Raw genomic sequence first — 27,987 nt, forward strand, 5'->3', positions numbered from 1 at the left:
AGATAATGTTATATCTAGTCATTAAGTGAAAAAGACAATAAAGTTTTAAGATTATTGTGTATTATTTTAAATAAACTATAGAAAGGACTACAGCCCAAATCGAGCCTTGGCCTCCTTTAACTTTTGCCTCTGACTCTGTCAGTCCTCAGCAGCCGCTTTTCCGGGTCGTTTCCGAGGTTCAGTAGCAGTCCGAGGCTCTGTATTCGGTTTCATAATAACGGTGTTTTACAGGAAGAGGTTATTAGCCTCTTGCCCATCCCCTCTATTGGAGGTCAAGGGTTTTTCTGTTAGGGTGTTCCTTCTTACCAAGAAAGTGATTGGTGCACGTTTAGTCATTGAGTTCAAAAATCGACTGGACGAACACAAAAAATTATAAAGTTTGCCATTGTATAACAGTAATGCGGATATACAAGTTTTACATAGACATATGTATTGTTTTTTTTTTTCATATTTATAACCTAGTACATTAGATGTACATGCATCAGATTAATGCTGTTAATATACTTCATAATAATTAACATATTACATAAACCTTTAAATAAATGTGGCAAAAACAACAAAATAATAGATGTGTTATAAATACACCATAGATAAAAACCATTTTGACTATGCACACGCTCACCATCCGATCTGAGCGATCTGGAGCCTTGATGGTTGGCAAAAGCTCTAAGCACTTTATGATCATCCTAATAAGCTCAAACTGTCTAAAAATATAAAACAAACTCTAAACTGCAATCAGAAAGAAAATTTACATAAATGAAATGCCATTACAGATACAAAAGTATATAATTTTTATAAAATGCTAACAAATTTCAAACAGTGTATTATAGTTATACAATAATTATTAATAGATGTATGTAACTTTGATAAATCTTTATTCTTAATGTTAAAAATGTAAAACTTTTAAAAATACATAACATATCTAATTAGTTCACATAAAAAATATATATTAGTTTTGTGAAACGGTAAATGCATTAGGTAAACACAATGATCGTAATATATCGCCAGCCTAACATGCAAAACTCGTAAATCCTAAACTTACAAAATAAATATATACTCGTATATATGGCGAGAATGAACGGTAACTTAGGGAGAGGACGACCCAGGAAGGCTTGGCATGTTCAGATAAACCAAAAGAAGGGCATGCATGATGTATGAATGTAGAAGAAGTTACGAGAAGGAATATTTTCAAAAAATTTACACATTAATCACAAAATAAATTTGAGGTTTACTATTATTTCTGAATAAACAATAAGGCTGCGATATTATCATTGTTTGCAGAATTACTCTCTACTGCATAATGCCGAGCATAGGATGAACTGGATATACTCGCTGTTCCTCGATGGTTATCCCTCTCTTGATCACATGAGGAATCTTCTTCGGCACCATACTGAAACACAAATTACTTTTATTTACCATTCTTCGAACCAGAGACATGGTAACCCAACCCAATGCTCTAAGTACTTCAAAACATGGTGGACATCATTGACAGAATTTACAAATGATTTCAAGGAAAATTTAAGCAAAAATAATGGTTAACTGTTACATAAGCATAAACACTTGTCTAAGATTTTGATAATGATTCTATTTCACACACAGAACTATGTTCTTCATCGCCCAGACACAGACTATTTATATTTATCATATCAGAAATACTTTATTGCTCTTCTGACAAATTTGGAATTAGTCCTTTACATTTTTCATTTCAATCAATGATAGATGTATTAGTTATTAACACTTTGTATCCCGGAGCCGTGTAAACATATGATTATATAACCATGCGTTGTGTCCCAGTCCCGTGTTTTCACGTGGTTTACCAGTACATAATGGGGAGTGGCATCTTACATAATTGTGTTGTATGTTACATATTGACGGTGGAAAGGCTATTTACTTTAAGCAACATTTTGCAAACTTTACAGGAGAGCCATTTAAAAAAATTATATCTCATAAATTATACCTCCATTCAGAACATCGTTTATAGACAGGGTAAATCATATTTTAATGTGTATTCGTCTATTTATTGAAAATATTTTACAAGTCCCATGTCGTTTAATAATAAAGATAAAGTTACTGTTTTAAATTACCTTATGCAGTCAATGATGGGACAGACGGATAGACACAGAGTGCATCCGGTGCAATCATCAGTTACACAAGCCTTGTGCGTGGCCGGGTCGAAGCTAAAAATCAAACACATTGTTTAAAAATTAATTTTAATAAAACTTTCACTATCTGGATTGAAAAAAATGCATAGCCAAAACAGTTTTTAGTCAGAAGCACAGATGCTTTAAAGCAAATATTTCCCTAATTATTTACTCAAAAAGTTTTGGACATAGAATTAAGAATAGTCCAGAAGGCGCGTAGAATCATATTTGAATACATCGGACTGTGTCCAAAAAACCCCCCACTTTCGTCACGCGCATGCGTGAAGTCACCGCGTAATGTTCCCAGATCGCAAAAAATATAATCATAACACAAATGTAAGATAATTATATTTTGTTAAAAAGGCAATTTGTTAATTTCTCTAAAATTTTATTATACACGCGGAAACATTGATTGACACAATAGAGTAGATAAGTAAAGGGTCATTTAAAAAGAGTAATTCAATTAATGAACTTTGAACTTAAAAAATAAAACAAATTTTATTTTATGTAAAATGGATATTTTTATGTCATGTTAAATAATATTTGATGTTTAAAAGGGTCAAATGTCCACCACGGCGTTGTTTAATCCGAGAGGTCCAATTTTCATTAGTTTTCTCATTAGATGAATTAAAAAAATTTGACTACCCTGGCAACACTAACAAAATGTTCATTTTGTTTTCTTTGACAATCTGACAGATGGAAAAATAATTAAATTTTTAAGTAATGCACTTGCTACTTACACATGCATTTGCTACTTACACATGAAATGTGATCCAATCCTGTTTCTTTAAAATCCCAGCAGTATTTCTACACTTTAAAACGACACAACACGACACAGTTAAATTGCGACGTCTACAAAGAAACTAATAGGTCAAAACATAAAACTACTCTTTTAAGAGTAGTTTAGTCGCCTCCTGTTTGATGCGCGTATGCGGTTTCTGGACTATTCTTAATTCTATGGTTAAGGATATAATTTTTGAAAATGAAGTGATTTGATAGATACCTTATTGCTTGATAACCGGAATCGTTGCAAGCCATATAGCATTTTCCACAGTTGATACACATATCCTGAAAGAAAATTTAGAATTAAAGATTAGGGGTACAATTTTTTCCACTATTGTAATAATTGTACTAGAAAAACTAATAGGGACTTGAATAAGTTTTCATTGTTTCCCAAAGGATGCATTATCTTAGCTTTTTTACATCAGGTAATACTACAGCCTACTTAGTTGTGAAGCTATACATTAGGCTTAAAATAAGAGTATATGTTGTTCCGCCGAAACGTAAACAACATGTTTTTTCATTGCGTTAAACGTGTCTAATTTCGTGCCAAGAAAACAGTATTTGCGGGGAATAATACTGCATTACTTTTTTATAAAATAAATCTCCAGTAGCACGTAAAATTCTTGTGGAGACTTACGGGGACCATGCTCTGTCGGAACACTCGGCTACATGTTGTGAGGCCAGTCAAAACATACTTGGAAACTCTCAAATGGGAAGTCCTACCCCACCCGCTGTATTCACCGGATATTGCTTCCTTCAATTACCACTTGTTCCGATCGATGACTCATGACCTGGCTGAGTAGCACTTCCATTCTAGTGAAAATGCCAAAAAATGGCTGGATTCGTGGATAATCTCAAAAGATAAGTAGTTCTTTCGGGATGGTATTCATAAGCTGCCAGGAAGATTAGTTAATACCCTTTCATCGCTCTAATTGTCTTGCTTCCTCTTTCATAGTAGTAGCTGCTCGATTGTGGAAAAATCTACATACTAATGTCAGAGACTTTATTTACATTTAAGTCAAAATTGAAAAGTCACTATCTAAATATTTAAATTGTTCCTTTACCCTTCTTCTTTCCCCCCCATCCCCTCTCTTCTCTTCATAGTATAGTGTTAGTTTTTTAATAAATATTTTTTATTTTTTTAGTTAATCTTTGTTTTTAATTTTGTATAAAATCATTAGATTCGAAATGTCCATGTGCTTATAATTTTCTCAAACTGAATGGTTTGGGTAGGTAGGAAGAAATTGCACTAAGGCAATATGCCCGCCCTTTTATGTTTATATATTGTATATATATATATAGTGTTGAATAAATAAATAAATAAGATAGGAGAAAGTAGTCGCTAGCGATGGATAATACTTTCAATTACATTTCTTTACTAATTTTAAAAAAATAAAACATTATCTTTTACGAAAAAACAGCAAGAATATACTCAAGTCCCCAATACAATTGATTTGACTGTGTACCAAATTACATTATACAGCAGCTTATTCATATTTACCAAAAACTATAAAAATTACACAAAGAAAATTATGGTGAAATCGTGCACAATAACAATTTTGATAAAACTTACATCATCTATAAGAGCAACCACTTGTTTAGTATTGTCCAGGTCTTTGTAGGAGCCAATTCTGGGTAAGGCTTCCCCGATGATGTCTTTAATACGAGGGATTTTAACATTCCTTCTACAAACGATCTCAGGGCGAGCGTCTGTCATGACATCTAAGATATTTCCCTCCAAGTGTGCTTTCATTAATAATTCTTCCCTTTCCCTTTTGTACGGACCAAAATGCGCCAATATCTGTATAAGGAATATGTTTAAATTTAGGATTTGTTACAGCTTTAATTTAATCCCGTACATGTACCACTTCTTTGTTTTACTATTTTATCCCATTAAGGTGTTTCTAAACGAAAATATGAAACTAATTATTCATAGATGACGCTTTTATAATTTTTTATTGAAAAATGGCATTTTTACGTTTATTTTCAAAGGAAATGTTACAAAACTTGGTTTGCATCAACTTTACACTATACTGATTGTAACAAATACCATAACAATATTGTTTAGGTCATTTTCAAAAAATGGTGTAATGTAAAAATACTCATTCAGGTTTCTGGTTCTATTTCACACACAGAACTGTTATCTTTATCCGCCTGGACACAGACTAATAAATTAATTACATTACACAGACTAATTATGAAAACATATGACCAGATTTACTATCACATAATTCAACTATTTGATTAGTTCTTATAAATAATGAAGTACCTTCCCGTCAGCCCCTCGTAGAGTAGTGACTGGCTTTCCCTTCTGATGTTTGAGTGTCGGGGGAGACTGCCCCAGCCACGAGCCCCCAGGAGCACCCATTCCGCGTAGATACAGGAGAGCCTTGAGCCCCGTGCAGTAGTCATCTATCAGGGTAAAGTCCTGGTTTTGAATCGCGCTACCCACCTAAAATAACCAAAAGTTGTGTAATTTTTAACCCCAACACAAAAAGAAAAAATTGGGACATGCATCCGGTAAAACAGTATGTTTACTGGTAATTTCATTAGATAATTGTAATAATACCTGCAATAATACAAGTATTTCTGTGGATATCAGTCATTGATTTTATTGTCTGTATAGATACTACAACAACAACACAACATATTTTTTTGCTATACGCTGATGACAATAAAGTATTTAAAATTGTGTCTTCAATAAATGATTGCAAAGTTCTTCAAGCTGACTTAGATAGAATCTGTTGCTATTGCAAGGACAATCAGTTATTATTGAATTCTGATAAATGTCTTGTCATGTCATTTACTCGAAAGAAAAAAAGTATACTATTTGACTACAAACTATCTGGGAAAATTGTCCATCGTTCAATGAAAGCGAGAGATTTGGGTGTACTGATGGATGATAAGCTTTTATTTAGAGATCACATAAATACAATAGTAGATAAGGCGTACAGACTTCTAGGGTTTATCTTACGAATCTCCAAGCCATTCTCATCACCAAATACACTCAAACTTCTTTACTATACGTATGTGCGTAGTCAACTTGAATTTGCTTCATTAGTGTGGTCCCCTCAATATAATGTATTTATTAATCAAATTAAAAACATTCAAAAGAAATTTATAAGGAGCCTGAAATATCGTTTTGGCAACATTGAAAATGATTACAGCGCATCTTTGATCAATTTTAATATAGAATCACTACAAAAAAGGCGCCTTACATATGATTTAATTTTTCTTTTCAAAATTCTCAATAATTTGGTTGATTCGCCGTATCTTTTACAAAATATTATATCATTTGAAATATTTAATTTGAGGGTTTATTTGACTATCCGTTCTTATAGTTTAAGCTTACGGGGATTAAATTACTAGGACAGCAATTCGCCCCATATAGGCAGATAAAATTTGTACTGGAAGAAATCATTAAAAAAACTGGAACTTTTGCATTAATTGTGTGCGTCAGATATGACAGATGGGCCCGATGGGCCTCTGACTGAAAGAATAATTATATTGATTAAAAGTGGTAAAAAATAACCTATTTTGCTTATTATTTCAACCACAGGAGATAAAAGATTCTACTTGTAGTGGAATCATGTTACTTGAGGAAAATTTCATATCGATAAATGATTAAAAATAAATCTCAAAAAAGAAAATAAAGACTAGCATGAAGCAAAAATGTTATTTTATTTTAAATCTCAATATATAAACATTTTTCCTTAATGTCTAGCGGACGTAAAAATATTCCATTGTACTCTGTACTGCAGTAAAATCAATTTGTTACGATCTAATCTGCTTACTTTTGACAATAACTGCGAAGGAAAACAGCATGTGATAATAGAATAAATATTATTAACCTGCACAACAGAAGCTCCACACTGCAAGAACTGGAAAGCAACCTCAGGAGAGTCCACTCCACCGATGCCCATGATGGCGAGACCCGGCAGCTTATTGCCGATAGAAGAAATGGCCCTCAGAGCCATCGGTCTAGTGGCATTACCCGATACTCCTCCATATGTTGTACGCTTTTCTAAACCTTTATAAATCAAATTTTGAATGAAGTAATTAGTAAATACATTACTAAGATTGAACATTTGAAATAGTCGAGTCATCACAATAATGTATCAGGGTCTGTATTACAATGGGAAGTTATCATTTTTATCTATTGTACAATTTTTTTCTAAACATGTTCAACTACAGATTACCGACGAAGATGCTTTAATTTTTCATACAAATATATACATTTTTGCACATAAATATTGATTTTACTTTATACCATCTAGATATGTACCGATGAAAATAGCGTTTGTAATCGCGGTCCTGCTTTTGATATTCATTTTGTAATAGAAATACATTATTTAAATGCAATATTTGTAATATAAAATTTTATACAAAAAATCTACTCAAAAATAAAGGAGGCTAAGTTTCATAAATCACACTTGATCGCGCCACTCGCCAGATAGCAGGTAGACGCTAAAATTTTGCGTGTTTTGCTGGATCGCCATAATAAGCTCTCACAAGCGCATCTGAAAGATTGGTTTATTGTAGTCATGTAGCCAAACGCCACAGATTAAAATAACCTCCGATCGATAAATTACAGTTGATGTTCCATTGGCATCGCTAAAACGAAAAAAACTTGTTGTGAGAAACTTTTATGGCGTCGATTATTACGGGCATTCCCTATTATCCATTGTGGATGAGGTACTTTTTTTATTAACTTTTTTTTTTAAATGGGAGTTGCTTATTTTTTACCTCTCTTATTATGTACAAGGCTTATATTTACTGCAAGGTGTCTTTCTAACTGGTCTAACTATTGTGTGAGGATCTGGCGGGATAGATATGTGATTGAGCTACTGGTAATAAATATGTATGAATATGCATGAAATTAAATGAAGAAATCAATATGTCAGATTTTCTTACCAACACTAGGCCAGGGAGTAGAGTCAGGTCGTACGCTCATCAGCCCTGAGACTGTGTTTATTGCTGAAACACCGTCAGCTTTTCCTGTTACAAAACAATTATTGTACAAGCTTAAAAAAATAAATTAATAACAATTTTAAATTTTGTCCAAATTTGACAAAATGTTAAAATAAAAACTAACTCTAAAAGAAAAATGAATGGCAAAAAATAAACTGATTTTTGTTTATTTACTTATTTACATTTTTTGAGATATAAGTCCCAACTCCACGGGATCAAAGTCCTGTGTTAAATTGGGACGATGGTGATAGTAATCTGTAGAAACTATCATGGAAACATTTCTATACCAGAAAACATTATATTTTAATTTAAAAAATAAATAAATAAGCATTCAATCATGGACAGAATTATGTATTTCACACCTTATATAAAGTGAGTAGGTATTTGAAACAGTTAATGACAGGTTAAAAGTCTAAAATGATACTCCAGAATGTACCTATGGACCAGTTGAGTAGCACATTCACAAAAAAACGTGTATTATGCGTGATTTGAAAAAAAAGAAAATTAATTAACTGTGCATAAAATGACCTGTGTATGTGTTTTGTTAATATCGTTACTATCAATAACACACATAGCACCATTGTCATGATCTACTTAATAGGTACTACAAAGAGCACTTCACAAAAGTTATTCTAAGCAGTATTTAATTTAATTTTAATAAAACTTTTGAATAAGGCAATAAATTTTGTCATTACATATTAAGGATTTATTCAAATAGAGGTTTTAAGTTGTTCTTTAGTTAGATTTATTAAAATAAAATATACTTAGGTAGACGTTTTATAATTACAGTATATGAATAATTTACTACACCATAAATATTTATTTTATAAGAGATGTTTTTTTACCTAACTGTGCTGCTGTAGCAATGTCCACAATGTCAGTAATGTTTGGTGTTAGTTTCACAAAGAACGGTATCTTCACAGACTCTCTTACCCACCGAGAGATACCTTCCACTAGCTCGGGTTTCTGCAAAACAAGATAATATACTTTACTAATTTTATCATAGTACTTCCACAGATGCAAGACTAAAAAAAGCAAAAGATTTCACAGCTGCTAAAATCATAATGTAAAAGATTTCTAGCAGTTGCAAAACTCATAGTGTAAAAGATTTCTGACAGTTGAAAGACTCAAAATGTAAAAGATTTCTGACAGTTGCTAGACTTATAATGTGAAAGATTACTGACGGCTTCTAAAATCATAATGTAAACGTCTGCATAATATGTTTTTAGTAAAATAGTGACTAAAAAATTAGTTTGATAGATGTTATGAACAATAAAATAAAATGCTAATGTTTTAACTATATGAAGTGTTGCTTAAATTTTAAATTTACACATTTGTCTATAGGTAAACATGTTTATGAAAAGAGAATGTTTAAAACATTGCATACCTGACCACACGCCAAGCCCATTCCAGACTCTCCCATTCCATGTGGACAAGAGAGGTTTAGTTCTAAAGCATCAGCTCCGGATTTTTCAGCCATTTTTGCCAACACAGTCCAATCATCTTTGTTGTAAGAGCACATAATGGAAGCAATCACAATCTGGAAAGATGATTTGTACTATGACAGGTGAGGTAAAAATATTAAATTGAAAAAAATATCAATATTTTTTAATAAAACGGTAAACCTTAGAAGGAAAATCTCTCTTCAGTTCAGTAACACTCTGGCACCAATATGCGGCACTCTTTTCAGAAATTAGTTCTATATTCAGGAAGGCTCCCTGCTCAGGACCGAAGTGCTGCCCGGAGGTGGTACCTCGGACTATGCGAGGAGACACATTAGTCACTATATCCTGGAAATAATTTGCAATCAAAATTCAACAGTGCTTACTAACCAAAATATATGCATGTGTCATGTGTATCTAGAATAATGTATCTCATATTTAGCAAATACTGCATTGCCCTCAACAATTTGAAAAACAGAGATGGTAAATTACAATATACAATACTTCCTAAGTTCATATGTATTTCCGCGCAACTTGTTACCATAGCCATTGATTTATTTATTATATATAAATAAATAAAAAAGACAAAAATAACTTACGCGGTATCGTACACTTAAGCGATGATATATCATTATTTTATCCATCCAAACTGATCCATTCCTCAATCCATACATAACCCACCTCCATTAGCCACTTATCATAGCTATTATTATTATTTTATTATTTGCTATAGGCAGGCAGTCTTTGCTGATGTGCCTATGTCTCGTTCTTCTTCCTTCAAAAAAGCGTCCAAACGGTTTTGAACTGGTTGACCGAAATGGAATGGACAACTAGACTTGGCAATTTATTCCAGTCTGAAACTACCCTGCTGGAAAGGAAGTTTTTCTTAGGATTGAGGTGGAATTGAGGACGATACAGCTTCCAGTTATGATCCCCTTATTTATGTATTTATATATTGCCCTAGTGGACAGTAAAAGTAGGTTGTATATTTTAGTTGAGTCTCTTCGACCCAATGTCGATTACTCTTAGGCTGCTTTCGTGGTATGTGAGTAGTATATTTTTATCTTACCTTATCGAGAGAAAATGTCTTGGTGACGGCGAAAGCCCATCCTTGTTCGAAGGACCTCCTTATCATGGCGGATGTGGTGGCGGGGGGAGCACTGGCGAGGCCAAACGGGTTCTCAAACCTCAGGCCGCACATCTCCACGGAAATATCAACATCGTCTATAGCGCAGTGGAACTTTGGCAATTGGGGACGTACGGCTCCTGTCTCTTGAGACAATCCCTAAAACAATATTTTGTTTGAAATATAGGGTTCTTTTTGACTATTTCCAAATTTAAAGTTTTTCAGTAATAAATATTTTTTTATTGACTGTTCGAAGTAATTGATAGATGCGGATACAGTTATGAAGGTATGATGAGTATTTTACTTCCTGAAAAAGTTAGACCGGTCCACCAATTACACCTATAAATATTTGAAAATACCTTATTTTAAAATTTTTTTTTTTTAATCATGTCCATATTGGAAATATGTACATATGTAGAGTAGAGTCTCGATTATCCGACCTAAACCGGCCGCGGCAAGGTCAGATAAGCGAAAAGGTTGGATAACATGGAAAATGATAAAAAGGACATTGAAAATGTGTTACATAATTTTATTTGCACATTGAAAACTTTTCAAATATGTACATGTAACATAAACAAACAAGGAAACAATGTGCAACACGTGCTCTCAGCGAAAGAGCTACGTAAGCACTGAGGACTGTCGCCTGGCGCGCAAATATAATGCGTGCAGTCAGGTAAAGGAAAGGGGCATTGCCCCGGTAGGTCGGATAACTCAGAAGGTCGGATAACCGAAGGTCGGATAACCGAGACTGTACTGTAGTTCGTTTTGAAAAATAGCTGATTTGCTACAATAAAATTTATGTCTGGCTTGAAGAGCTGATCACTTCGCGAGGAGAACTAAAATGAATAAACAATACATTATCACAATAATTGTCACAGTGATCAACTGCAACTTATTTCCCAGGCATCTCTTAAATAATAAATGATAATGACCTGCAAAAAACAATGCATGTACCAAGCCGCTGTCTTGCCATCGTTAACAGACTCCACTGTGGTCTCCGAGAAGCCGGCCAGATCCCCTCCACAGAACACCCTCGGCTCTGATATGCTCTGCATTGTCTCGCAGTTGATAGCGGGAAGTCCACTGCGATTCAAGTGAACACCGAACATGGCCTTCTTCACTACAATCAAACAATTTATTGAAATGGACTAGTGATTTACAAGAACTTAAATCTCTCTTTAAAATAATCTTGCCTTATTTATTTTATTTAATACAATTAAAGTATATTTTTTGCAGTTTCAGTTTCAGTACATATTTAAGTATTATATCTGTCATTAATTTATTTCTTGCATACTGAAGTCTTTATATTCTCAATTGAGGAGTGGATCAAGCCAAGTCGGAACACGAGTGATATATGAGTTTGTTGGTGTACCTATGTTGACTGGAATATATAATCTTTTTAATTTATCAAATAAATAATTGAAAATAGAGAAAACAAATTGACAACATCTCTTATTTCTACATTGGAACCAGCGTCTCATTACTTAATTTTTTTTTTGCATTCTACGCAATAGAAGATTTTTTATACGTGCACAAATAATTTTATACATAATTAATTGATCAATTGATACATAGTTCGTATGTTATAATAAATAAAAACAATAATATATTTTAAAGTATTTATACCATCAGCATCGTAAAGTCCAGATCCGAAGGCAGAAATAATGTAGTTAGCCTTCAGTTGTGCTATTTGGTCCTTATCTTCGATACATTCTCCTTCCTTCTCAGGATCAGGCTCCGTGCGATAGAACTTCATACCTGTAATCTAGTATTAAAAAAAATATCTTTAATTATTCGGCAGAAAATGATTATTGGTTAATCTTTCAATGGAATAAATAAAATATATATTACAGTTTTCATGGAATGATTATTAGGCTGGTAGGATTTTTTAAATATAAAAAATTGATATGTATGGTCATCTGTAACAATTAAATGTTTTTGTATTTGTCTTGCCAACATATTTTTTATCGTGTTTGTGCATGTGATATTTAACATTTCTTGCGCCGCTAGGTGTTGCTGACAGTTCCCAGCAGGCCACGAAATTTCAGACAATTTTTAGAAATCTCATTTGAACCGCTGTCCTACTTAATTTCTCGTGTCTTAATGTTTCATCAAGCTCTTAACAGATGTCTTGGAGTGTACGAAATCTAAAATCGTTCGGAATACTTGGACTCGATGCGCAAAGTGCGTACAAAGGCACCCATACGTCTTTACATGCTCTTTTTGTACGGCCTGCCCTCCGAGCACGGAAACGGAGAGCGCGTTAATGCACTTATGGCACTTAACCGGTCAAAGCTCTTAACAAAATAAGGAACAACATTTATTACATTAAAAAATAATTAATACCTTTCCATCTTTGATAATAACTTCAAATGGAGACATGAAAGGAATGAACTCGCATTTTTCATCTTTGGCCAAGTCCACCTAAAAAAATAATAAAAATTACCGTATTTACATTGAATTCATTAATCGAAATACCTAAATTCTTTCTAAATCTTTATGAGATGCATTGAAAATAATAATTGACAATAGAACTAACATTACTAATTTACAGTTTGTCAATATCAACAAAGAGTAACCAAGAAATCTACCTCATCAAAAATATTTTATTACACAGTTTAGATTATATTTCTTCTTTCCGCTTCTCCACATCAAATGGTCTTAAATTTAAAAATGAAAATCTAAGTATAGCATTACCAGTTTTACAGCTTGCAAAGACAAAAAAAAATCCAATCACATCAGATGCAGTTTTTATTTGCTGTCGCATTTTGTGCTACAGTCACGAGACTACATTTCCTTACCTCTTCTGGAACAGCCCTGATGTTAGAAAATCCTCTCCGGAAGACGACAAACACTTTCTTGGCTCCGCAACGAAGGGCAGAAGTGGCGCAGTCGAATGCTGTGTCGCCAGCTCCCAGTACAATCACATTCCCTGTTAAGCGGGGTAAAGTCACTCCGCCACTGCATACGCACATACCTTAATAAAATCATCATTAATAATATGAAAACATGATTTAACAATGTTTTGAGTATGGAAACATTCAAAGAAATTCTTGCAATCAATTTTATAAAAATAATGAAGTGTCCATGCTAATAAACACAATATATAATATGTAAACTCCAAATAATTATTAAAATGTGTGAAAATATAAAAATGTAACGATGTTGTTCAATATCAAATTATATAGCAGGCTACCCAGAATGGGGATCTTTTTATGTCTATGTGAGAGCCTGCTATAACCTCATATTATTGTTACAAAATATTATTTTTAAAATTAAAAAAGATAACTACGTAGGTACCTATATCATAAACAATACAATCGTGATAAATAATTATTTTGAAGTTTATGGTTATTGTAACCAATAATTATTATGGCTATTGTGACAATTTTTTTTTGCAGAAAATTGACCGTAACTTATAAGTGATTTTTTCCAAGGTAATTTACCTTTTTTGCTGCCTTTTGCTACTTTGGGTAAAAAGTTTTTGCTGGAAAAGAATCCCATTTCAGGAGTTAGGCCTTGGAATATTGGAATTATTTTTGGTTCTGGGAGACCAATGCCCAGAAACACTGCTGCGAAGTTGTCATCAAATAATTTCTGAAATACACAGTAATCGTGGATATAAAACAACATATTTTTATATCTTTACAACTGTTTGCAATGGAATATTTGTTTTACCCAAATGTATGTTTATAAATTGTTTATAATTTCTGCAGACATTTCATAATTTTAAATGTAGTCATCATCAATTTGATAAACATGAAATATTCTAATTATAGATAAGTAAATATTTAAATTCACATAAAATAACTAAGAAATAAATTGCTCTCATAAATACATTGTAAAAAGATGGGTAAGAGTCATAAATCCCTAATTAAAATTAAAACAGTGTGAGGCCATCATCCAATATAAACAAAAAAATACTTATACATTTGTTTTGACAATGTATAATAATAATCAAGGTTTATTAACAAAAATTACAATTTCTTTATCTACTACATACATACTTAGGTAATAGATTTCTCTGGATTACGTCTAGTCTGCCTAACTAGGTACAACCTGTTTTAAAGCAGACATTTTTATGCAAAAATAAACAATAACATGACTACCTACTAGTTAATTTATTTTAAAGTTATACAATATATATACCATTTATTATTTTAGAATTAAAATATTATTACTTTAAAAAGTATTGTAAAAATGTAACAAAATTAATTATCAAAATTGTGCTAATTTAACGCTTTCATTGTTAAGTTTTGGTATACAATTTAGTCAGACCTCGTGGTGCAGTGGTCAGCGCGTTTGCCTACCATGCAAGAGGTCTCGAGTTCGATTCCCGATATGGTTGACATGAAATATTTATTTAATAAGGTGTTTTTACACTAGAATATTTCATAGTCCTTGAACTGGTACCTGAAGCGTAAGATTGATCATCTTACCTTCATGTAACAAAAATGATCAAGATACACTGCGATTGGTGTACCAACAGTGCCTTATGCACCATTAGGTGCGGAAAGGGAATGATGATGAAACAATTTGGTTTTTTATGAATAGTAAGCACAACTTTGTAACGCTTCAATAATTGTGATGCATTCTTCACACGAGGACAATATTGTCTTGTCCCAGCTTTGGCCTGTTTGTCCTAGTGTAAAGTGAAATTTGGGGGACAAGACAATGGAATTAGACATTTTCCTAAAGATAGGCAGGCAGACTTTCTCCTCAGGACAATGGCTTACCTCCACCACCACACATGTCGACGTGTATCCATTTTCACAGTGTTCTGTGTTAAACTACGATTGAATAATACAACAGTTATTGTTGTATTGTCTCACTGTTCTGTCCTGCGCAGTTAAGGCTGTTTGCAGAGACAGGACAGTATTGTCTTTGTGTGAACTCTACCTTAGACAATATTTTTCTAAATAAAAAAAAGGTTTATTTTTGTATTAATGGATAATGGGTTTGAAAAATACCTCGATGGTGATATCATTAGTAGCTAAAGTTCTTCCAGTGACTATATTAACTCCTAGATCCTTCACAAGGTCAATCTCAAACTGCACCACATCAAATGGTAAACGGTATTGTGGAATTTCTGAAGAGCTGTGAAACCAATTTAAGAATTTGTGAGTAAATTGATCATATTAACTTTTTCTTTTTGAAAAAAATGTGTGATGGGGGTTTCAGGAATACCTCTAAATGTTAAAATGATTTAAATTCAACTTTAAAAAAAATGTCATTGTGATTGTCATGTTAGAGTTCATAAAACTATTTCATAATATTTAGAGTTTTCTGCAAAATTTATACATTTTATCATAAAATACTGTTGCGAGGGAATCCTATATGACATCGCGCTGCTGCCTCTGTGACACATTAAACAGCACTGATCTAAATTCTCACTACGTGTTAGCGAGGCGGTACAGCGGGGAATTGGGAGGGGAAATGCATGTAAAATACAAACACGAAATCCAGATTTCATGCTTTGTATTTTAGTACACACACTGTGTTGTTTGTTATTTTAGTATATTTTAGTTAACTTTTACAACATTATGGTTCTATGAATATACAACTACCTTATATCTAAAATCCTGGATTCCTCAAACAGCTCACTGCTGGGGTACCTGAAGGCTTTTTGAGTAGGCATTGAAAGTAATTATCACTATTTATTCCCAAATATTTTATATGATGTACCGATTCTAGTATTTCAGAGCGTATTTTTAGTTGAAACTGGTCTTGCATTCAAGAAGAACAAACGGCATGTGTTACCCAACTCTTAAGTAGTTACTTGGTGCATATAATTTACCTTAATCCTCCGAGGAAGTTTTCTCTCTCAAAGATAGTAATGTCAGAGTAGCCCATTCTAGCGAGGAAACAAGCGCAGCTGATGCTGGCAGGACCGGCACCCACAAGGGCTATCTTGTGTGACCCTCCCAGTGGAAGTGGAAGCCGATTGGGATCCAGCGTCTGCTTAATCTTCATCTGCTTAAAGATCTGTAAAATAATTATAATCCGGTTAGGTTAGACAAACACCGATACTACCTCCTTAACCATAACCACAGCAAAGCGTTTTAGCCATTACACCTGGGTTACGATTACAAACGCTATCTTCATCGGTGTAATTGAACATATTTAGAAATTAAATTGTATACATTTTATATTTTTTGTAGAGAAACCTTAATTTTACTTTGTAGTAAAAAATTAAAATTATACGGATCCATGAGTCAAATTGAACCAAAATAACATTGATTGGGTTCAATTCTATATGAAAATATATTGAAAGGAGCTGAATAAATCATTCGGAAAATGTAAAACTTACATCATCATCATTCCCCTTTCTTCACCCTGTGGTGCATAGGGCACTGCATTGGTAAACCAAATGCGGCTGATTTCAGTCCTTTGTTCCACGAAGGTAAAGGTGATCAGTCTTAACCTTCAGGTACCAGTCCAGAAACAGTGAAATATTGGAGTGTTAAACAACATTTTAAATCAATATTTTACATCCACCTTGCCAGAAATCGAGCACAGGACCTCAAGAATGGTAGGAGAATGCGCCAACCACTGTAGTGGTTGAATCCCCCTCGTTGTGTACAACGAGGGGGATTTATCTCCACTTTCTTTCCTTATTAGGATGTTTACCTGAGAGCACCGTCGAGACGAAAACACTCATCCAGGGTCTGGTTCTATTTCACACAGAGAACGTAAAACTTACATCGACAGCAAAATGCTGAAGGCCTCCGATATTGATGGCCCCCTCCTCCGCAGCCTGCAGGTTGCAGCCTCCGACACAAAGGTCACTTGTAGGGCAAACCATGCCACATGTCAGCCCTAAGGGATTGTCCGACAGTATTGCTTTCGCCGCTCCATAATAATTCTAAAAGAAGATAATACAATTTTCAAATTAAGCCAACTAAATCTGTATTCGTTTTATTTTCCCAGCTACTGAAGGTTTTTTTTACAAACTATTTGAGTCATAAACAATACCGCCATACAAAACATACACGCATGTCAACAATGTTTGAGTATGTCCAAATGCTTGCAGACTGGCTGGATTTTCTCCCTAGGGAGTTGTTCATATTTAAATTTATTTCAACAGAGAGGGAAAACGTTTTTGAGAAGGGAATATGGAAGTCTAGGCATTTACAGGGCTTATGACCTGTCATTGGCTGGTTTAAGTGGCCACTTTACACACTGTGTATAAAAATTGGAAAATTATTTTCAGGCGTTGCCTAGTAGGTGATTTGGTTCAGCCGGATGAATCTCACCAACATCATAAAGGTTTCAGCTCTTTTACTTCACAAAAAGTCAACAGATGGAAGAGTTGAGGAAATGTGGATGTTCAAACATGGGCAGAATGGTGAATGTTACACAGTGTGTAAAGTGGCCACTTAAACCAGCCAATGACAGGTCATAAGCCCTGTAAATGCCTAGACTTCCATATTTCCTTCTCAAAAACGTTTTCCCTCTCTGTTGAAATAAATTTAAATACACGCATGTATTTATATATGAGTAGATTAATACAAAAGATAGCAGAGCTAGCAAGCTTACTTTGTCAATATAATATATTTATATAGCATATCGATGTGATACTTATCAAGCAACATTGTGTTAGTAATGTAATTTTGAACATTATATATATTATTTAGGTTCAAACGGAGTATACAAGAGCTAAAAAAATTGCATATTAATTTGTGTAAAATATTTTTTAGCGTAATAGAGCAGTGTTTTAATTAAAAGTACTTATCACAAGAGGCTGAAGATAGATGGCACATATCTGAGTCACCTTAAATTTCCTGATGACAATAGTTATAAGTGAAAGCATCGATGAATTGAGTCAAATGATTAACGAATCGCATGAGGCTTCTAGTAAAATCAGTCTGAATATGAACATTATAAAAACAAAAAGTATAAGTCCAGAATACAAGATCATCACTGTTAACAATAAAAACCTCGAAATAGTAGATGAATACATCTATCTTGGACATGAGATAAAACCGGGCAAAGAAAATCAAACAGCGGAACTGCCAAGAATAATAGGAACAAGTTGGGCAGCTTTTGGAAAACTTAGACACATACTAGAAAATAAAGAGATTCTAATTTGTCTGAAAGGGAAAATACTGCGTTTTTTGTTCCAATGGCTGTAATATGGATGAAGACATTGAGAACAATGAATGATGTAAATCGTTTTAGTTTATTTTTTGCGATTTTATAACTTACCCAAATATTTTAATTTTAGGACCATTTTCTTTTAGCCGCAAATAACCGTGTAAGAAAATGGAAAACAAGTTGTGGTAGGATTCGAACCTCGGACCTCCTGAGTCCACGACCCGTCTCACTTTTGCTTTTTAAGAAATGTAAGAATTTATTTTATTTTATTGTAAGTAACTGATTTTATAGGTTCTTCTAAAAATACTAAACGAAATTTCAGATAAACAAATTATAACAGGGATGGAGAATACCTTAAATAAGAGAATATGGAGGTCTAGGCATTTACAGGGCTTATGACCTGTCATTGGCTGGTTTAAGTGGCCACTTTACACACTGTGTAACATTCACTATTTTGCCTGTTTGAACATCCATATATCTTCAATTCCTCCATTTGTTGATTTAAGTGAAGTAAAAGAGCTGAAACCTTTGAAGAGATTCATCTGACTGAATTATTTCACATACTAGGCAACGCCTGAAAACAATTGTCCAATTTTTAAACTTCTTCTTGGACCAGTTGGTTTTTTTACTGTAATTTGTTAATCTTACTGACTCCCGAGGGGGTGAAATCCAGTATTTTATCTACAAACATTTGGACAAACTCAAATATTGTAAATATCAGATAAATTTAAATTTTTCGGAGTCATTTTTAGTAGTCTGTTAAAATAATAGAAAACAGCAAAAATCAGAACTGATTTCAATGCTGGTAACACCGAATGATAAGTAACTTTTTTGTGTTTGGTTACTACAAAGTTATAACATTTTATTTCAGTACTGTCGTTTTTAGATTAATACTATTAGAAAAAAGTAATAAGAAGACCAGCGCTTTTTTACTAACTTTACCTACATAAATAAGCAATATACTTAGTATTGTGTAATAATTATTTTCACAATATACATGGCGTTATCCATGATAATGCTTTGAGTTCAACACTAATGACGTCTTATCTTAATAAATTAATTCAGAACAGTGTAAATAACACAATCCCAATTACTTACATCTATAAATATTTACATTTAAAAAATATAAAGTGAGATTGTATGCATAGTAGTAAAAACGTTGAATTGCGATGCATGATGTCCAGGTTTTGACTGTCATCTAAATCACAGCACTGTCCATTTAGTTTTTATGTATTAATAATTGAAGAGTACACGGCTAAAACGGACTCATTGCATATTTTTTGTAGAGATTAATGCCAGTTTTTTCTACTGATGAGTTCAATAGAATGGAATATTAAAAACTAAAAATATGTGGCTAACGGTCTTATAAATTGTAGGAAATAAATATGAGGTCACAGCTGGAAAAAAAACAGTCGAAATTTGATTATTGCTGCAAAAATCATGGTTTTGTTAGTTCAAGAAAGGAGTAATTTTTATTTGTATATAAAGTAGACGTTTTGTTAGTTTTTATGAGATTGTATGTATAAAAATATATATTACATTCATTGAAAACCTATTTTGTGAAATATAAATACCCAATGCCCCACAAAAAAGGGGAAAAAATTCTCCTATAAAATTAGTTAGTGGTTTATGAGCTGACTTCAATTGACATATATATGAGGGAATTAAAAAATATATATATTTATTAAAAATAAATACCCCGCCAAGCCTCTACTTGTGCCTATGCTTGTCAGCAGGTGGGATAGAGGAAATATGGAAGGAGGTAATGAAAAGTACAACGGAGAAAAAAATCTTTCTTGGATTTTTTTCTTGCAACTGGCGGGAATCGAACCCGCGACGCCAGTTTCACAGTTGGCCGTCTAACCAACTGCCCCACGGCGCCTTAAATGCATAACCAATATTTATGGGAAGATCAACAAAACGACTATGACTATTTCTTTTAAGTTCAATGTGCACATTCAACTTAAAATGAAGTCTTTTCGCTACCTCTCGTACCACGCACAAGTTGCACACTGGACTTAAAAGAAATAGTCTTTTTGCTGCTGATTTAGTTGGTCTTCCCAAAAACAGTGATCACGCACAGTGGCGGTTTTGAATTTATCCGATCCGATTAAGTAATACCTAAAATGTTTGCCTCAAGCACGAGGGCTCCAGATTTAATACCCCATCTCATCAGATCACAATAATTAAATATGATTTTTCTCAATTGTGTTCTTTAATTCACTGCCGTCAGGGGGGGGGGGGGGCTCTTGTGGTGTAATTAAAAAACAATCATAATTAAAGAAAAAAGATTAATAGTATTCTAATACAGTACTTTGGGCATGGTAAAATAACTAGTTAAGTAGTTACCTAACAAAAAATAAGATGAACTATTGAAACTACTAATAGATAAAAAATTTGAGACAAAACAAAGTTAAACCGTAAAGCAACCAACCAAGATTAGTTATCTAAAATGATTAAAACACTTTTTTCAATTAATTATATATTTATCAAAGAATGAATGTAGGTACAGCTGTCTTTATCTAATGATATTACGTAAACTTTATACGTCAGATAAAAGTAAACAGATATACAGTCGAGCTTGGTTATTATGAGGAAGATGGGACCGATTTAATTTGCTCGTTATAAACGTTACCCGTTATACCAGAGAAATGTTTTTTTTATACAATCGCTATTGCATATTGTCACTAAGTAAACCAGTTAATATGGTCCATTGATGGAAAATCCTGCGTTTCTTCGGGTACAAAACCATTGGAGCAATGCGTCATCGACATTAATACGATCGCACTTTCTAAATTTTTTTGTGTCCGTGATATTCTTTTCAAATGCAGACAAATAAATATCCTTATTTTTCCACAATGTTGACACTGTGGATGAAGATAGAGAAAACTTTGTAAACAATTCCACATTTTTCGCACCACGTTCGATTTCACAAATAATTGCCACTTTTTCTCGAATTAAGAGACACTTCCTCTTGTTTGTAGACATGTTTATAATTCGGGGGTTAAGTTTTAACTGATCTGGTCTAGAACTATTTGACATCACCCACTTGTAATGTTTATTGTGTATTGAAATAAGCATAGAACATTAAAAAATCTAAAAAACCCCGTAAAAACCCCCAAAACAAGCATGTCATTCATAAACTACAAAAGCAGCTGTAAATTGTAGCAATGTGCCGAACCGGCACTTACTAAGTTCACAAAGCTTGGATTTTAAAAACCATGTGTGTTCATTTTTCAATATTGTTGGCGAAAAATCCAATAAGGTACTTAGACACTTACATAGCTATCATAAACATAATCCTATCCCAACCCCCGGCGGTATTTATCCCTATTATTTATTTATTTATTTATTAACGGACATTGTCCATGTATACAATTTATAAGGTTTAAATATTACAATAAAAGAATAGTTTAAATCATTTTTAAAAAAAAGAAAGAAGCATTGACAAACATAAGGGACATCGAGACAAGATCTGGACTATTTATTTAGTGCTCGTTTAAATCGTTGTAAACTCAAACCAAAAAAGTCCAGATCTTGTCTTGAGTTAACAATACGACAAAGGCGGGTCATTGGAGAATTTAGGCCATAGTTTGCTATTAAAACAATTTATAAAACACAGTAAAACAATTTATTTTGTTATGCTATGGATTCAGTCAAATGGTTTATAGAACAGGCGGGTTTATATTTTTTTCAAAACAACACTCTCACAGTTTCGCATTTTTGCTGGGAGAGCATTCTATGCCATGGGGCCTGTGATCGCAAATACGCATTCATGGAATTTAATATGTTGGTTGGTATAGTGACTTTTTCTATTGCCGTAGATGTAACTGATCTAAGTATAAGACATCTGTAAGCTAGTTCATCTGGAATGCATAGTTCTTTTTCAATATTCCAGAGCAGAGTTATGCAGTGACTTATCCATAAGCCAACAGAGTTTGTATTCCACCCTCCGTGGAAAACGTAGCCAGTGTAATTTCTGATGTAGTGGAGTGATATGACTGAACTTATGAGATTCCAATAATAAGTTGTAGGATATGGTGTCCATAAATAATTTCCAGGCTTCTCCACAAACTGTCAGCAGTGGTGGGCGTCCATAAATAACTATTTTTATCAAATAAATTTAGATTTACCTTATTTGCGATGCTAGTAATGAAGCTCTTGACATCAAGTTGTGTAGGACAAGACTTCTGACAGGGGGCATCAGCACACTTCAGGCACCTGGCCGCTTCTTTGAGAGCTCCTCTTTCAGACAGTGTTGTATGCTTTATATCACTGAAGTCATTTTCCAACGATGGACAGGCCTAAAGATTAATCAAACATATGTTTTTGCAAATTAAAAAATTCATAAGAGATTAGCAAATTTCATAATATGAGTATGCTAAAATCTTGTTGATATAAAACAACTGGCCAAAAAGTAAGTATAAATACTTAAAAGTATTTGTAACATTTTCTAGTAGATGAAATAATTTGCAAGACTCAACTACATAAATTTTTTATATTTAATTTATTATTTTTTCAAATTCTTTATTTACGAACAATAATAATAACAAAAAATCTAAATTACATTTTAATATACATATTTCTGATCTTTGCATAACCTGTGTTGAGCTGAAATTTTCATAAGAGAATGATTAAAAAACAAAATGATTTTTTTTAAATTTACAATTGTTACAATAAAAATAGTAAATGAGATCAAACCGATAAATAAAAATTATAAACTTGTACGGGATCGTATAACGACGATGGATCTGCGAAAAATGCGACTGACTTTCTTTTATATTTGTTCTTAAAAAAGGTTATGTAAAGGCCTTATTTTCCAGGTTTGAAAAAATGTAAAATGTATAACTAATCCAAGTAAATATATGAGTAAAAAAAAGTTACATAAAGGGTCCAAAAAAAATTTTAACTGGTTAAGTTGAAGAAAATCACATGCGTCGTTGTTCTACAATCATTTAAAAGAAATATGGGTATTTAAACATAGGCAGAGTGGTGAATATTATACATATAGTGATCACAGAAACCAGCCAAGAGGGTCACAAGACCTATAAATGCTTAGACTTCCATATTCCCTTCTCAAAGAGGTTATTGATACTATTTAAAGTAACATATTATTATTTTAAATATAAATAATACTATAATTATTTTAGTTACCCCACTAGTCTAGAGACTTTTGGATGGGACACATTTTTTTTGAACAAGTTTGTTTTACACACATGCATTTATAATAGATTTAGTAATTTATTAAAAGGTACTAAGGAGGTAATTTTTAAGTTTATTTATTTTTTCTCTGTTGAGATATCTCAATCAAAGTATTATTTGGTGAGATATTTTAAACCCTAAACTTAAATTCAACTTTCAATTAATTAATTATCTTTCATTTTTTCCCTGCTGCTATAATACTTTACGATCCCGAAAAAATGTTTTCACTTTTAGAAGCTGATAAGTTGATGGTAATAATATTGTAATAACAGATAAAAAAATCTGGGGTTCAATTTGTTATTTCTTAAATGTTGTGTTTAAATGATAACCTTTTAACCTAATCCAGCACAGAGTTGATGAATTGATCTAAAGGATCAAATTAATAGACACTGGTACATAATTTTATTTTCAGATTGAATTTGGATATGTTCACCTACATATTTTTTCATGCAATGGATCATTAAATGCAAAACCGCCACTGTGCATGATCACTGTTTTCGGGAACACAAACTAAACCAGCAGCAAAAAGACTATTTCTTTTAAGTTTAATGTGCAACTTATGCGTGATATAACCCCCTCATTTGTAATATGTATATTATGTAAAAGCCCTACAGGTGTTACTGAATAAAATTATTGATGCTATCGTTTCTTATTGAATAGTAAGTATACTGATGATGAGTTTTAAGGTTGTATCAGAATTATGTTAGTACTAGTTTAAATACGAATAAAATAAATTAATAAATAAAACAAATACTCTAATGGAAATTAAAACTTACAGTACATTTTCTGTCCGTGTTCCTTTTCCACTGTGCCTTATTTGATTTGGTTTTTACTGATGGGACAAGAGATGCATAGTTGGTAACACGTGGATTTAGACTCAACAAACTCTGAAATTAACAAATGGTAGTTTAATAATGAGTGGATCAAGCCAAATAGGTAAAATGTGTGAACTGTTTATGAAATTTGGTTAATTGGTCTATATAAATTGGTTATGTTTTTTATGATTATTTTGGTTTATATTGTTTATTATGCTAATGATAATTAGGTTAATTAGATTAATTACGTTTTTTAATTATCATTATTATGTTAACTTTGTTAAATAATTCATTTAAGGCATGTTTTACATTTTGTAAAATGTTTCCCTCGGCACGGGACACCCCAGTGAGGGAACGTTATTCTGTATAAAAAAAAGAATACAAAAATTTAAAAGTATAAATAAATAAATGAAATTCAAATATTTATTTTGCTAGTAGTACAAACCAATAAATAATATCATCGATTATATTACATTGTGGATCTAGCTTGGAAGAGGAGGATTAACAATATGAGAACATTCGTCAGTCACTCAGTAGCCAGGCTCTTTAAAGACCTGGGGTTGGAGGCTGAGAACTAATTTACGAGGACCCGTCACAATAGATCTATGCAGGTTACTGTGACGTCAGGAGCGTATAAAGCACTGACCCCCATATGTAGTGTACATACATAGCTTTTAACAGAAATAAAATAATAATTCAAAAACATATTTTTTTAGATATGTGGTGCCATAAAGGAAGTGATGATTTACTTGCAAAAGGACTAACTTGTCCTTCCCATTATCTAGTTATTAGCGCATTTGCCTACTATTTATAAAGTCTCGGGTTGAACTCTCGGTAAGGTTGACATGAAATGTTTATTTAAAGATGTATTTTTGCACTGCACTACAATACTTAAGGAGTCAAAAACACTTGTCCAAGATTCTAATTCTATTCAATGCACAGAACTGTATTTCTCATTTTCCCGGACATAAACAAAATAATATTTATATAATAATATTCTCATATGAAGGTTCAAATATGTAGCTTCTGCAATTGACACCCACTCGAAAAATTCTCACGAGCTTCATAGTAAATAAGACAATTGAATAATAAATAATATACTCATATACATCGCGCAGTGAGAACACCAATTTATTTTAATCTAATGTTAAAAAATATATGACATGTGTTAGTAATGATAGAGGCACCTTTTTATATTTAAGCTTCTGACTTGACTGACAAAAAATTTTAGAACAATTTTTTTATATCAATGAGTAAATTGAACATTGAACTGATGTAATGAATTAATTCAGAACAAACAGATATGTACACGTAAGGCTTTCGCTCAAAAAAACTTCTCTTTTGTGGTCCCTCAAAACGAAAGCCATTTTCAGGAGAGATGTACAAGTTTGGATTTTGTCTAAGGGAAGAGATCATTGCAGGAGACTGCTGCGAGACATTGCATAGATTTATATGCTATTAAACGTGCTGTCCAGATGTTTATTAAAATTTATTTTTATGTAATAATTTTTATTTTTAGTATTCTTTAATAATATGCATGCTTCCACTTTCCATTATGTTGTATCCCAACTCAACACAGGACTCATGGCCTCGTCGAGTTAGGGAAACATTGTTATTTATTTGTAATAAGTATCTTTATATGAATAAATAAATAGTATTTTCCACAGATTTAAAGCAAATGAAATATTAGTCGATATTTTGTTTTAAATTATGATATCTCGACAAACAGATTTTTTTATAGAAGGGAATGTAATTAGACTAGACTTTCATATTTATTAGCCAAATTTTCTCAGTTTCTGTAGGAAGATCAATCTATTCTTGATAGCGTTCATTAAAAATATGTTCATGAATTTAAAATTGGCTGGAAAAGACTTCAAATTGAGGAAGTTTCAAAACCATGATAAAATTCATTTATACGGGAGATAAAGTTAATGCATGCGAAATATTTAAAAAGGGCAGTAGGGTCTAAAAATATTATTTACTTCCCATGTCCGGGTGTAATGAATTAATACCTTAGAGTAGTAACCTAATAGTCGCCTATACAGAGAAAAAACATTCTATGTTTATTGACCACGAAGTTAGCTACAGATTACAGCAACACAACGGGCCATAGATGGCGTAGATACTTTGGTTGAGAATTGCAAACGCAAACCGAAACCGTCAATTACACATTTATTGTTAAACTAAAAACCAATTTGTAAAGCTTAAGTTCTATGCAATAGAACTTAAGGGCTACTCTAGAGAATTATTACTCTGAGATACCTATAGTTCTGTGAGTAATATATAGAACTAGAAGATTGTTTGCCTACAAAGTCAGAGGCCTCGGGTTTGACTCCCAGCAGAGATGATATGGAATATTTATTTGAAGGGTAATTTTCACTGTAATCTTTCATAACCCCTGGACTGAATTTGAAGTGTGAGACTGATCATCTTGCAAGTCAAGCGATCAAGATTCGCTACAATTGGAATATTAATGCAGTCCTCTATGGACCACTGGGTGTGTATAGGACAGTTTGGGAAGATGCTGATGATGAGGCTTTAAAAATACCCTGATCGTAAGAAGTACAATTTACGAAAAAAAAATACAGTACCTACTCAACAATTTTTTTACTACTTTTAAAGGTGTAATGAATGATAATTTAAAAATATACATAGTAAAGAAATGCGCATACCTCAATATCGGGGATCTCCTTGCTCACCATGCGAGTAGCCATTTTAATCAATAAAATTATTTAATATACCCACTGTAGAGAAAAGATTAACTAAACAAATTGCTATCCGCGGCCTTAATTAAATATTTTTTTTAAATGTGCATAAAATCGCGAGTAACGGCGGATAAAAACTTGAAACACTTTTGTAAATTAATAAAGTACCTAATTATCTAGATTTTAGATTAAAAAATAAAGACGTGTTCCTAAATTTTGAATTCAAGCGCAGATTTTGGTAGTGGAATCGCTCACTGGCAACTGCGCACTGAAAACTGACTGACACCGAAGTTTGACAGTCAAGACATTTGACATTTCGGTAATAATCAAGATAGAATCCAACTTTAGCCAATAGGAGCCAATAGCCAATGAGAGACAATCTACTCTACTCTCTATTTGCTACAAAGTAAACTGTGTACAGAAGTTTCTCAAAGTTCTGAGGCATTTTCACGAAAATATTTTCGATTTTTAAAATATATTATGATTCGTAAACCTCTATTTTATACAGGTTGCTCTTTAAACCCTGTCACATCCGAAACCACGATGATCAGTATGGACAAGAAGACATATTGGCAAATTAAAAAAAATATTTAGAACGAAGAAATTTTTTAAAATAAAATATTAAAATAAAAACAAATGGTTTCTTACTTCTGCAGGGGAGAAGCGAAGGGGACGCGGCCGTGCGGTTGACAGTGAACCAGGCTC

The 27,987-nt window shown here is 32.8% G+C and overlaps 1 protein-coding gene and 1 long non-coding RNA gene across 2 annotated transcripts; one reads left to right on the plus strand and one right to left on the minus strand.

Moving 5' to 3' along the window:
* Positions 1-767: 767 nt before the first annotated feature.
* Positions 768-27,618, minus strand: su(r) (dihydropyrimidine dehydrogenase su(r)). Its single transcript, XM_088231792.1, has 22 exons — positions 27,250-27,618; positions 24,539-24,649; positions 22,694-22,864; positions 17,167-17,328; positions 16,261-16,448; positions 15,434-15,560; positions 13,910-14,060; positions 13,265-13,440; positions 12,810-12,887; positions 12,090-12,228; positions 11,396-11,583; positions 10,407-10,622; positions 9,521-9,685; positions 9,283-9,435; positions 8,741-8,861; positions 7,839-7,922; positions 6,776-6,954; positions 5,194-5,376; positions 4,498-4,725; positions 3,145-3,209; positions 2,085-2,177; positions 768-1,390 (listed from the first exon to the last, which is right to left on the minus strand). The coding sequence occupies exons 1-22, from the start codon at positions 27,289-27,291 to the stop codon at positions 1,291-1,293; spliced, it is 3,120 nt and encodes a 1,039-aa protein (XP_088087918.1). The 5' UTR covers positions 27,292-27,618; the 3' UTR covers positions 768-1,290.
* On the plus strand, positions 13,839-20,073 carry LOC148278186 (uncharacterized). The gene is made up of 3 exons (XR_015823255.1): positions 13,839-13,900; positions 18,691-18,808; positions 19,937-20,073. It is a non-coding gene; the product is annotated as an uncharacterized LOC148278186 (long non-coding RNA).
* Positions 27,619-27,987: the final 369 nt, after the last annotated feature.

Source organism: Micrasema longulum, unplaced genomic scaffold (assembly GCF_059751315.1).
Source record: "Micrasema longulum isolate JH-2025_06_02 unplaced genomic scaffold, ASM5975131v1 h1tg000919l, whole genome shotgun sequence".
Lineage (NCBI taxonomy): Eukaryota > Metazoa > Arthropoda > Insecta > Trichoptera > Brachycentridae > Micrasema > Micrasema longulum.